This window comes from Odocoileus virginianus, chromosome 9 (genome assembly GCF_023699985.2).
Source record: "Odocoileus virginianus isolate 20LAN1187 ecotype Illinois chromosome 9, Ovbor_1.2, whole genome shotgun sequence".
NCBI lineage: Eukaryota > Metazoa > Chordata > Mammalia > Artiodactyla > Cervidae > Odocoileus > Odocoileus virginianus.
In genome coordinates this window covers 63168894-63182183 of record NC_069682.1, presented here as the reverse complement: position 1 = coordinate 63182183, position 13290 = coordinate 63168894, and the positions used below count along the sequence as shown (strand labels likewise).

The 13290-nt window shown below is 49.6% G+C and overlaps 1 protein-coding gene across 2 annotated transcripts in view; it reads right to left on the bottom strand.

Moving 5' to 3' along the window:
- Window positions 1-946: 946 nt before the first annotated feature.
- The window catches only part of PPP1R16B (protein phosphatase 1 regulatory subunit 16B), a 108766-nt gene continuing 96422 nt past the window's right edge, over window positions 947-13290 (bottom strand). For both annotated transcript variants that reach the window (XM_070472625.1, XM_020909085.2), the window contains exons 7-11: window positions 11553-11678; window positions 10937-11012; window positions 10166-10295; window positions 9905-10073; window positions 947-5906 (exon numbers count right to left, since the gene is read on the bottom strand). In XM_070472625.1, the coding sequence (XP_070328726.1) occupies window positions 5397-5906; window positions 9905-10073; window positions 10166-10295; window positions 10937-11012; window positions 11553-11678 (1011 nt within the window). In that variant the 3' untranslated portion in view covers window positions 947-5396. The remainder of the gene's footprint in view (window positions 5907-9904; window positions 10074-10165; window positions 10296-10936; window positions 11013-11552; window positions 11679-13290) is intronic.

The following is a 13290-nucleotide window of genomic DNA, read 5'->3' as shown; positions in this document are numbered from 1 at the left end:
ATCCTCTCTCCCCAAACCCAGCCTGTTTGTGAAGTTTTTCAAGCCCAAGTGTGGGAACTTCTGTGTGTCCCTGTCATGGTAGCCAGCATCCAGAAGGGTCCAAGAGAGCACTCTTTTTCATCCTCTTCCAAGATACCCACAAATTTCTGTATGTGGTGAAAGAAAGGACCACTGTCTGGGACTGTGTAACCCTAGAGCTTATCAATCTCTCCATTGCCTGAGGTCAGAAGTGAGGATAACCACAGTCTTACCTCCTGAGTTGTTGTAAAAATGTGAAGTAGTATTTGACTTCCCCACTGTAAACTATATGGGGAGGACAGGGATGGAGTGAGGAGAAGAGAAGGACAGGTCAAGAGAACAGAAGAGAGAGGCAGCCCTGTTACATATGTCATCAGACAAACAATTAAGTGTGGGGAGAGAATGTTATAGGAACTATCACGGGGCTTCATGTTAATTTCAAAAGCAACATTTGGTCGGATGAAGGTCGTTTCTTATTTTTGCTTCGCTGGGTCTTCATTGCGGCGTGCAGGCTTTCTCGAGTTGTGGTGCAGAGGCTTCTCTTGTTGCACACGCAGCATGGGCTTAGTTGTCCTGAGGCATGTGAGATCTTAGTTCCCTGGCCAGGGATCGAACCCTCGTCCCCTGGATTGGAAAGCAGATTCTCAACACTGGACCACCAGGGAAGTCCCTGAAGGTCATTTTCAAATACCCTTCTTTTCTTGATTTCATCCTGTTTCACCTTCTTGCAGTCTAGAAAGATACCTGCTCCATGGCTGAGGCCTCAGGCCTCCCTGTGATTCAGGGGCCAACCAGGAGAGGCCTCTGTGGTGGGGGCAGGGACAGGGAAGCCTCCCCTACCAACTATCCCAGGCATCACCTCTTTGTGAATTCAAATCCTTATAGTTCAAGCAAGCTCATAGCAATGACCACAGCCACACCGAGCAGGTGTTATTAAAAGGAATTTAATTCATCTTAATTAAAAACTCTTTAACAGCCAATTCTGTCACAGGCCTTGGCAAATGGAAGCGACTCCAGGGGCACGCCCCTTTGGGATGTGGTTGAGCCACAGTCTCGAATGGCCCACCACTGCCACGTGTGGCAAGGAGCTTACCTGGAAGTTACTTCAATACAATATCAAAGATCTGCGAGGATTTTTTTTTAAAAAAGGTTTTAAATATATTAGACTCTCTTGATTGCCATTTTTACACAAAGCTGCTGATACAGTATACAGAGATTTAACTTTTTTTTCACATAAAATACATTTTTCTTAAGTGTTCTCTGTACATCAGTGGCTTCTGGTCTGGTGAATTATTGCGGGGGGGCTGGGGATCTGTAGACTTTTCCTGGGTGCGCAGAGCCAGGCCCCGCACCTTGGCACTCACAGTGCCCATGGGAAGCAGGCCCTCTGACCAACTGGCCAACAAGAGACTCTTGTCGAGGAGTGCTTCTAGCAAAGGCAGTCACTTCTGCAGAGTCACCCACTGGCCACATGACCCTTGGCTCTTAGGTGCCCTGGGGGAGGGGAGGCTGTCCCCAGGTCACAATAGCAAGAGTTAAATAGAGTCCTTCTAGGCATCCTGTAAGAAGTGCGCTTCTGAAAAGCATCCCAGTATTCTGCTCTGGAAAAGCAAGTGGGAGAGAGAACTCCAGATCAAAAAGTACCTGACACCAATAACCAAAATGGGTCTCATGTTATGACAAGGCCAGCCAACTAGTGGGTAGGTCAGGGGACACATCCTTGTTAACTTTTCTAAGCCTGCTGAGATTGATCAAACAGTACGGGGCAGTTTCATCAATGCTGCATAATCTGATGGAGAATTACATCCTGAAGTCTTCAGAAGACCTTAGGCTTGTGGTTCATTCAACTTCCTTGAGCTACTAGCCAGCAGCTCAGTCTCTGGTGGGTGTCACCAATTTTCAGGGTGGGAGCAAGGGCCGGAGCTCACATGGAGCTATGTGGCACATGCTTTAGAAACAGCCTCCTTCCATCTGCCAGGAACTGCCACCAGACCTGGGTCTAACCAGGAGCTGGGCATCCAGTCGATCTTGCCAGCTTTCTCCCTGCTCCTTGCTCTCTTATCTGCCAGGAACAGAGGCAGACTTATGAGGAAAGGCTTTGATGTTAAAGGAGAAGCTCCTTTTCCTCCCACTATCCACTGGTGGGGCAGGAGGATTAGGTAATAAACGAGCAAGAGACAATGAGCTGAAGAAGCTGAGATGCATTTGGCCGCAAATTCCAGGCTCCTAGCTCTTCTAGACACTGACTTCAAACTGCTGTTAGACAGTGCCCAAAAGATGCTGGCTGGAAGGCAGCTATCCTTGAGAGTTCCAGATAGGCTTCAGATGGTATCTACCTGGAACCCAAGACCCAGCATCTCCACCATTTAGTGGCAGATGTTATCCAAGGGTGGCCATGCCAGCAACCTCCAAACTAAAGGAATCCACAGTCCAGGGATTCTCAAGAGCAGAAAAGCAAAGGGTTGATGGACCAGGACACAGCTTTTCTGTCTCTGAATCAAATGGGGGTTGCTGGTACTCGTGGTCCTCCAAGGATGAGAACTGTAAAGAGCAGTGTCCTCAGTCTACCTCATTCCTCCTTTATTCCCAGAGCCTAACACAGTGCCTGGTGAGCCTCAGCTACTCAATAAACTACAGAGTGAAAAACTCAATGACCTTGGCCCCAGCCTGTCCCTCGACACCAAGGAGATCCACAGGGAAAGTTCCCCTGGGACTTGATGGAAGTGGTTTATCCCTGACTGAAAATATGAGCTAATGCCCAAGAGCCTGCAGTTGGCTCCTGTCGGGCAATCAGCTGGGATTCCCAGCCCTCTGGGTGGGAGACAGTGGCCCAGGAGGCAGGAAGCAAGGGAGGAAGGGAGGAAATAGCCAGAGGACTCAGAAGGGGCAATAAATGCCTTCAGTCTCTGGTCTCTGAGCAAACAGATCCGAAAACCTGCACGGCTGTCTCCTAGGAGCGTGTGGCTTCCCTCGGGACCTCCCAGCTCATAGCTCAAAATGAAATCCAGTGTCAGTCTCATCTGAACACTGTTTTTAAAGCCTAAAGGTATGCGTGTTTTGGATCATTCCTGCCCTGACCCAGTCATAGGATGAGATGATAAGAGCGCCAGCCCCAGACCCAGACCCCAGAGATGTGGCAGGCATCACGCACAGCTGTCTGCAGTCACCTGACCTGACTTTCCACCCTACACTAGATCCGCCCTGAAACTGGGGTGGGAGTTGTCTGATGCTGTGACTCTCCCTGCATCCAGGAGCCACCAGGGGCGGAGTGACTCCTGAGGCCCCTGCTCTCCGGCCCAGCTGCCCTGCGCCTGGTGAAGCATCAGCCAGAGCCCTTGGGATCGAGCTCTGCCTCTGGGCTACAGGAGGCCTGGGGGCCACAGTGGAGGACTGGGACAAACAGCGGATCCCCTTACTAGCGTTGTGGCACAAGGGGTCCCCCCCAGCCCCAACCTCTGGCCCAGATGTCTCACAGGGAGAATTTCTCATAGGCTCAGAAAGAAAAGGATTAAAGGAAATCCAGATTTGTCCCCCAAATTTCCGAATCTGGACCTCAGGGGCCCCCTTCAGAGCTCTAAAGAGGTAGTTTTTGGACAAGTAAAAGGCGTGCAGAGCAGGAAACAGACCTGCAGCTAGTTAGTTACACCAGTAAGCTTTGGCCAAGCCCGTGGACAGTGCCCAACTCGTGGGCAACAATTTCAAAGGGCTCATGAGAGGATGCAGTGGAAAGGTGGCAGACATCCTGTCCCTCGTAGTCTTCCCTCCTCAGCATCAGAAAGGTTGGGGGCCATGAAATCGTAAAGCTGGCGCAAGACCCAACTCCAGCAGCACCACTTGAATGCAGTGCACGATGCTGGACCACAGATGGGCACCTTGGATCTGCAGGCTTGGGCAGGAGCAGGATAGCAGCCCCTGGGCCAGACAGGAGTTCACAAGAGCCAACTGGAAAACCCATGTCACCAGGCATTCCTAAAAAAGCAAAGCTGGGCTGGGAGTCCTGAACATTCACCCTGGGAGAGGTGGGGACCACAGCAGCCCCCCCACTGCTCACTTTGATGGCTCAGTCTGAGGAGGACTGGGTGAGACAGGCTGGACTGAAACCATCTGACCAGTCACAAAGCTCGGCCAGGGCACTGGGTTCTGTCATCTGAACAGAGATGCTTGTAGAAATTAAAAACATGAACTCACCTCTCTCCCTGGAAAAGCCCTTCCAACTGAAGCTTCTCCCTTAGCTTCATTTTTTTTTTCAATACCAGTCACTAAAACCTAGTGATCATGATATTGTCTGTGAAAGAAAGCTAATTCAGCAATCCCTCCCCAACCTGGAGTTTTACAGTCTAAAAGAATTATTTTATCCAACACACTTTTGAAAATGCTACCTTTTTTCCCTCTCCTCGCCACATTTTGATGCTTCCATCCAAGAGCAAAATAGATTTGGATTATTCCAGGAGCAGAATTACCTGGCGTTCTACCTTGGCCCCTGGGTGCTTACACAGATGGCTCTGGGCACGGGCAAGGCCGTGGGGAGGAGGTCTACACCCATCTCATCCACCCGCTGTGGGTTCATCAAAGTGAAAGTGTCGGTCGCTCAGTTGTGTCTGACTTTTTGCGACCCCATGAACTGCAGCCCACCAGGCTCCTCTGTCCATGAAATTCTCCAGGCAAGAATACTGGAGTGGTGGGTTGCCATTCCCTTCTTCGGGGAATCTTTTGGACCAGGGGTCCAAACCCCCATCTCCTGCATTGCAGGCAGATTCTTTCCCTTAGCTCCCTCTGAACACAGAGAAGACCTCCTGCTCCTGCCAGACAGGGATGATGATACCAAGCCCTGGCAGGACTCTGGGCAGGAAGACGAGTCTCAGCTTAGCAGGCCTCCTCCCCTGCTAAAGCCATGTTGGCAGTGGTGACAAACTCTGAATCTTAACCTCAGTCCTCTTAGGAAGAGCTCACAAATTCTCAGTTCCACCTGCTTCCCATGAGCCCAGTTGTGTCATTCTTACACATTGATTGAGTGTGAGCGTGTATGTGTGTGTGTGTTGATATATGACATGTGAGTACGGGTCCAGAGAAGCCTTGACCAACAACAGAACTGGAATCCCAGCTCGCCCTCCCAAAATCTGACAGCAGGATGAGTCAGGAAGCCACGACGGGCCCTGTTTTTTGATGGCAGACAATGCGGCAAGAAGCAGAACCATGGGAAGTGGTGATGCTATGGGCAGCTGGCTGAGAGGTGGGCTCTGCGTTCCAGAGGAATGCAGAGCCCACCTCCCCCTTCCCACCCCAGCTGCCCCCCCGCCCACCCCCAGCCAGGGCTGCTGGGCTGGCCTGGATTCCAGGATCCCTCTCCCCATGCATCTCTCTCCTCCATCCCACAGAGACTAGGAGATACGGCAGCAGCCATGGACCTTCTCCTCCATCTCCTCTATGGGGGCCTTGAACTTCAAGAGCGGGGGGTCTCCACTGGTGACCGTGTAATACACCGAGGTCCCGTTGCTGCTGTACGGAGAAGTTCTGCCTCCGATCAAGGGGGCCTTGCCTTCGCTGCTTCCCTCGCCCGTCCTGGACACGCCGCTGCCCAGGTGGGTGCTCAGGAAGGGGTGGCTGAGCAGCTTGGCCGCAGCCCGCTGCCTCTTCAGCTCCAGAAGCGTCTGGGGGCTCTGTTCCTTGTAGCCACTCCAGGACGGGGTGGCGTCGGCCACGCCAGGGTTGCCATAGGCCATGCTGTAGTCGGGCACCTCGTGCACTTTCCAGACGTCCCCGTTGGACAGCGCATACTGGTAGGTGCTGACCGGAGCCCGGAGGCCGTTCTCAACAGGCACGTCCATGTCGCTGCGCGGGATCTTGGTGGGAAACTCGGAGAGCAGCACGGGCTTCTCCAGCCTGGGGTTCTGAGGGTGAGAAGGACAACGTCATCAGCTGGCTGGGGGAGCTGAAGCCCGCCCCGACTTGCGCCTCTACTGAGGGCATGATTGCTTGAACCTGTCCTCTTCCATTTTCCCTAACTGGGTAATAAGACCTTCATTTTCCTCTGGGGAACCGCATCAGTCTGTGGGTTTTGATAGACCCAATTGACTCCCATCTTTGCTCGGGGAGAGAAGCCATGACCCCGGGACCTGGCCAATCAGTAAACTCACTATTGGAATTGGTTCAGGAATGGGTTCAGAAATTGGTTCCATGAAACTCAACCCTGGGACTTACTGCTAGAAAAATTGGGGAAGAGCCGCTCTGTTTCTGTAGGAACAGCAGGGGTGAGAATCATAAACTGGGGAGACAGCACACCAAAGGGCCTGCTTGGCTGTGAAACCAACATTAAGGAAGGAGAGACGACAGAGACACTGCACCCTCATGATACGTTCTTTTTTTAAGATTTTTTGATATGGATCATTTTAAAAGTCTCTACTGCATTTATTACAACATTGCTTCTGTTTCTATGTTTTAGATTTTTGGCCTCGAGGCATGTGGGATCTTATCTCCCTGACCAGGGATTGAACCCATAGCCCCTGCAATGGAGGGTAAAGTCTGAACTACTGGACTGCCGGGGAAGTCCCCTGATGATATGTTCTGAGCCACCGGATCCAGTTGGCCCAGACTTTCCAGTTACCCAAGCCAGTGCATTCTTTTTGTGTGTGTAAATCAATCTTAACTGGGTTTTTTGGTCACTGAGAATTCTCTCTATATACTCCTGGGGTATCTCTGCTCCAAATGCGAGTGGTTCTTACTCAGAGATCTTTTCCACCTAGCAATCCCTGGGTAATGAGAGCTGTAAAAGGAGCTGCTACCTAGAAACTCTAAGGAAAAGGTGGATACATTTGACAGTAACAAAAATATAAAGCATACCAAAAATCACTATAAACAAGATCGAAAGACACACAAAAAACTTCTTTTTTTGGCCACACAACAGCACATGGGATCTGAGTTCCCCAGTCCCTGCCCCCTGCAATGGAAGCAAAGTCTAAAACACTGGACCACCAGGGAAGTCCCCCCACTTATTTTTCTATAAACCTAAAACTACTAAAAAAAAAAAAAATAAAGCCTATTTGTTAATAAATAAATAAACAAACAAATACAATGCCTGAGTCCAAAGCATGGAGACTGATTTAATCAGCTGGGATTATGGCCTGGACATCAGTTTTAAAAAAAAACAAAAACAAAACGCCTCCCCAAGGTGATTTTCTTATACAATTTAGATAGTGAACCACTGGTTGAAGAGACAGGGTTGTCTCATCACGCTGTGCCGGCTATCAGGGAGTCAGCTCTGCCAAAAGTGGGTCCCACGGCCAGCCCTGGGGGCTATCAGTGCACAGTCCTGTCAGAAACCTGACTTGGGAGTCAGGCTGAGCAAACACGCCCTCAGATCAGTGGTTCTCAAATTCTTGCATGCATCCGAATCCTCTGGAGGGCTGGTTAAAATACAGAGTGCTGGGTCCCAGCCCCAGGATTTATGATTCAGTCCATCTGGTGTGGGGCCTGAGAACCTGAGTTTCTCTTTTAATTGGAGGATAACTGCTTTACTATGTTGTGTTTCTTTCTGCCGAACATCAACACGAATCAGCCATAGGTATGCATATAGCACCCCCTTGAACCTCCCTCCCGCCACCCCACCATCCCACCCCTCTAGGTTATCACAGAGCACCAGGTTGAGCTGGGCTTCCCTGCTGACTCAGGCAGTAAAGAATCTGCCTGCAATGCAGGAGACTTGGGTTCGAACCTTGTGCTGGGAAGATCCCCTGGAGGAGGGCACATAACCCACCCCAGTATTCTTGCCTGAAGAATCCCCACGGACAGAGGAGCCTGGAGGGCTACAGTTCATGGGGACCCAAAGAGTCGAGCACACTCTCATATCTTTGGGGTGGAAGGGCTGCCTGGAAAAGGGAATGTAGGAGCTTTCTGGGGTGAAATGCGTATACTTTCATCTGAAGGTACACATTGGTAAGAGGTCATTGAAAATTTCATTTAAGATTTCTGGAGGTTATACAAGTTACACCTCTATCACAAAGAAAAGATAATTAAAGCATATCAGGGAAGCATCTGAAATGTGATTTGATTTCGATCTACAACTCTCTTCTTTCCTAAGCCCCAGGCTCAGGTGGGAAGAGGCAGAACACAAGCTCCAAGTTGCGGGCTCCATCCCAGTCAGTGCTTCTATGGGGATTCTCTCTTTTTAAAAAACACTTTGAATCAAATCTTTTTTCAACATTTATTTGGCCGGGCTGGGTCTGTAGTTGTGGTTTATCCCCCAATCAGGGATCAAACCCAGGTCCCTTGCATTGGGAGCAAGAAGTCTTAGTCCTTGGACCACCAGGGAAGTCCCTCTTTTTTAAAAAAAAAAACTTTTTATTTTATATTGGAGTATAGCTGATCAACAATGTTGTGATAGTTTCAGGTGGGTGGCAAAGGAACTCAGCTGTACATATACGTGGATCTATTCTCCCCCAAACTCCCTTCACAATGGAGATTCTTTGGAGCATATGCCTTCACTCCTGCCAGCAAGACAAGCCCTCACTTGGCCTCCTTGTCCACACAGGGAAGCAGGGTCCCACTGAGACATTTTGCATCCCTCCAAGCAACATTGACTAGAAATGTTTTCAGCTGCTCTTTGTGTGATGGTAGAACCACAAAGGCACACCACTGCTGGTATGGTCAGCCCCTTCCTTCTTGTGCCCCATAGTTCTGCTCTGGTCCCAAACTTGCATACTCCACCCAGCAAGACTGCAGCCAGGCATGGACCTGAATGCATCAGTACTGAGGCAAATGAAAAGTGAAAGTGAAAGTGAAGTCGCTCAGTCATGTCTGACTCTTTGTAACCCATGGACTGTAGCCTGCACCAGGCTTCTCCCCATGGAATTTTCCAGGTAAGAATACTGGAGTGGGTTGCCATTTCCTTCTCCAGGCGATCTTCCCAACCCAGGGATCGAACCCGGGTCTCCGGCATTGCAGGCAGACGCTTAAATAGCATCCCCCCAAAACTCACATCCACCCCACATCTCTGAGTGTGACCCTATTTGGAAGTAGGGTCTTCACAGGTATAATCAGTTACATTAAGATGAGGTCACACTGGACAAGGGTGGACACTAATCCAATGACTGGTGTCTTTCTAAGAGAAAACAAAGACACAGACCCATATACAATGAAGGCCACATGGAGCCAGAGGCAGAGATTGGAGGCACGCTAGCAAAAAGCCAAGGAGTGCCCGAGCCGTCAGACGCTAGGAGACAGGCATGGAACAGAGTTCCCTTCCAACACCCAGAAGAAATCAAGCCTTTAGACACCTTGAATTTTTTAGACTTCTGGCTTCCAGAGCTGTGAGAAAAGACATTTCTCTCACTTCAAGCCACCTATTCATTACAATAGTTCTCAGAAAACAATACAGCATCTTCTAAGGAAAGCGGTTTAACGCCCAAACCATTATCTACTCCTGGAGCCAGCTTCTTAGATGTTCTGCCAGCCCCCTACTACTTTTCAAAATTTTTCTTCCAACCCAATATCTCAACACAATTCTCAACATCTTGTTAGGTTTCCCCTAAAAAAGTTTTAGCACCCTTCTCTCCCAGAGTGGCTGCCCTATGGAACCTTCTCCTCTGGGAAGCCAGAACAAAATCTCTCTTCTGCTGGAGCTCAAGCAGACACATGGTGATCACTTGCTCCCTGGCAGTTATGAGCCCCTACTGTGTGCCAGTCACCCAGCTCTGATGCAAACACATCCTACACTCGCCTCAAAAACCATGGTAGGCACCGCCATCAGACAGGATCCACCTGGTTTAAAGGCGATGGCCAGCTGACCTCCCTCCAAAGGCCCTGAGATGAAGAAGCAATGCCAAGCTGGGGTTCCAACTGTCCCCCTCCCACGGCAGCAGTCAGTGGGGCGGGGCGCGAGGCAAGTTCTCACCGGGTCCTTATTCTCTTGGTCTGTCCTGGTCTCCCTGACGTCCCCGTTGTAGGTAGAGTTCCGCTGATCCTCGGATGCGCTCCGCTGCTGCCAGAGTATAGCCTCTCCCTCATACTCCTTCCTGTACAGGTTGGTCCTGTCGGACAGGCTGGCTCGACGTACCACCTTCCTAAGGGGAGACGGGGGTGGTGGGAGGCTGCTTCCAGGCTCCGTGGGCGGGAGCATCCTTGGGCACCCCTGGTTGTCCCACCCCCGACTCACCCTCGGCTGCCCGCGCTGGACGTCCTCCTGCTCAAAGATGACTTATGCCTCAGCTGCGACTTCATGATCACATCATGCTTGTGTTTCAGCTCCAACAGCAGGACTTTGAACTCCTCCTCTTCACACAGGTCTGAAAGCGTGGAGGAGTCCATGGGGGGGGGGGGCGCAGAGAAGGGGCTGGTGATCCCCGAGGGCACTCCAGACCAGAGGAACAGCCATCCCAACCCACTGAAAACTCCCAGCATCTTTTGTGCTGTGGGTGGAGGGGCAAAAGCAGTGCCAGCCTTATTTCCTGGGCTACAACCCACTCCTTAGAGGAGTGTAAGCAGAGGAAACCCCAGGTCCTATGCACAGTCCCAATTCCCAGCTATGACTGAAGGATTCATATGCCTTTGATCACTTCCAAGAGGAGTCATCAATCCTCCACTGATAGAAAATGTATCGAGAGAAACCAGCAGGTACCCCATGGAGCCCAAGCAAGACATTATGGAAAGATATTGAAATCATATATCCCTACCCACTCAATCCCTCTCATCTTTTAGTTCATCTGTCTACCTATTCGCTGAACCAGTCATCCATAGATTCATCCTCTACCCACCCATCCTCTTATTCATTCATCCATACATTGACCCACTTATTCACCCATTAATTTATTCATCAAACTATCCGTCTACCATGTATCCAACCATATATTCAACCATTTATCCTCCACTCATCAAAAATATCAAAGAGTGCTGATGTATGTACCAGGTGTGGTCCTTCTGAACTTACCAATTGGCATCTCATCCATGGACGTCCTAGCACTGAGACTGGCCCCATGGGACACCAACAGCTCCGCCATCTGCATCTGAAATACAGGAAGAAGCCCAGGTTCCCCCCTGCCCATAGCTGAGAAAGCCTAGGAGTTGGAAAGAGTGAGTTCAAAGCTTCTTAGGATGTGATCCAATGAACAGTAGGGCAAAGCTGACTCCCAGGGGAGGCTCTGCCCCATAAAGCTGGGAACTCCGACAAATGCAATGGGCTTGACACCTCCTCCAGCATGAATCAGCCATACCGAGGGACAGAAGGAGTCAGCGCTAACTCCAGAGAGGTCAGGTGTTTAAACAGGAATGGCGAAAACTACAGAGATTTCTGTCTGGGAAACAAGTGGAAAAACTCAAGACAGAAATGTGGAAACTTTTCTAATTTGGCAAATTGGATTCTCATCTTGTTAGGACACAACTTGACAATCCTTTTTGCAAACTCCGTAGGTCTTTTCACATCCTACACGCTGGCTGTAGTCAACACCCTAAGTGGGTCTGGTGTTCTTTTGAACCAACTCCCAGCCCAAAGGTCAGCAGGGTGGCCACAAGCTGGCCTCTCTCACAGCCCTGTGGGTGATAACTACCTGTCCCCAGAAGGCAGCCGCATGCAGGGGCTCCCAGCCATCCCAGTCCTTCACATCCACGCGTACACCATGGTCCAGGAGGAGCTCGGCTGCCCGCAGGTATCCGTTGGCTCCGGCTATGTGCAGCTGAAGGAGAGGAAAGGGGTCAGCACTCCCCATGGGGGCTGGTCCCTCTGGTCCCTCATTTGGAGGCAGGATAGTCCATTCCCCGGCCCAAGGCCCAGATCATACTTGGGGCCGGTAGAATGGAACAGAAGGAGGTGTAAATACCAGCCACGTTACAGAGCATTAGTAAGTCTGCAGTATGGAAACAGAAGGTAAGGAAGAGAGGTGAGTCCTTCTTCTCTGTCTTTGAGCCCCTGTCGTTAAGGCATCAGCATTTACTGAGTGCTTACTATGCACTGAGCCCTGTAGATGGGGTCTCAGAGGTCCAACAGAACACAGCCCTGATGGCCAGATGCCGCGTCATCCAGGGGTCAGGTTGCTGTAAGTTTCTGGCAAACAGAGGTTTGGGGTTTTTGTCTTTTTTTTTTTAATTTTCAGAAAAAAACAAAACAAAACAGGATGTGATCTGGAACAGGCACACACGAAAACTGATATCACTATCTGATTTATAAATGTTTGATGCTTGCCAGCTATTAAGAATGACACACAGCCGGCCAGACATTAAAAACTGTAGGGCCACATACATAGCTGGGAATAAAAAGTATGACTGGGAGATTGATACTGGTGGGTTTTTTTATTTTTTGTTTTACTAAAGTATAGTTGATTTACAGTGTTTCAGGTATATAGCAAAGCAATTCAATTATTCATCTGCATGTATTTTTTTCCAGATTTCCTTTCCCATTACAGGGGATTACAACTACCATTACATTGAATATAGTTCTCTGTGCTACACAGTAGGACCTTGTTCTTTATTATATAAATACAAGTGATCATGTTAATAATAATAATGAGTTCATCACCAGGATCTATTGAGAGTTTATAGGCTCTGTTGAGCACCTACATGCAGAATCTCGTTTAGTCCTCCCAACAACCCCGTGGAGAAGGTACGCCTCCCTGCTTCACTGGGAAGGACTGAGACCTAGTGTGTGCCCAGCCATGTGAGTGAAGCCGCTCTGAGGCCAGTCCAGGAGGAGCAGACCCCTGTGTCCACAGGGCTGAGCCACAGACCCGGTGGAGCCCCTTCCAGGGCAGGCAGTGTCCTGGCACAGCCTGGCTGTAACTTCGCCCAGTCTTCATGCAGCGTCCAGTCCAACTACCTGACTCAACTCCTGACTGCTGGGCTGAGCAGGTGATCTGAGCGGGGACCCCTTTCTTAGAAAAGAGCATGAGGCACAAAAACCTAGAAAGAGGACATCATCCACTGTTGGGTATATATCCAAAGAAAAAGAAAACAATAATTCGAAAAGACACAGGCGCCCCAATGTTCATAGCAGCATCATTTACAAGTGTCAAGATATGGAAACAACCTAAGTGTCCATCAACAGATGAATGGATAAAGAAAGTGTGGTGTATATATAGATAATGGAATACAACTCAGCCATGAAATAATGGCATTTGCAGCAACATACGTAGACCTAGAGGGCATTATGTTTCATGAAAGAAGTCAAAGATAAATACTCTATGTTATCACTTATACATGAATTTAAAAAACAAACAAATATATGTAACAAAACAGAAACAGACTGACTAATAGAGACAGGGAAAGGGCAGGGGAAAGATAGGGGTAGAGGAC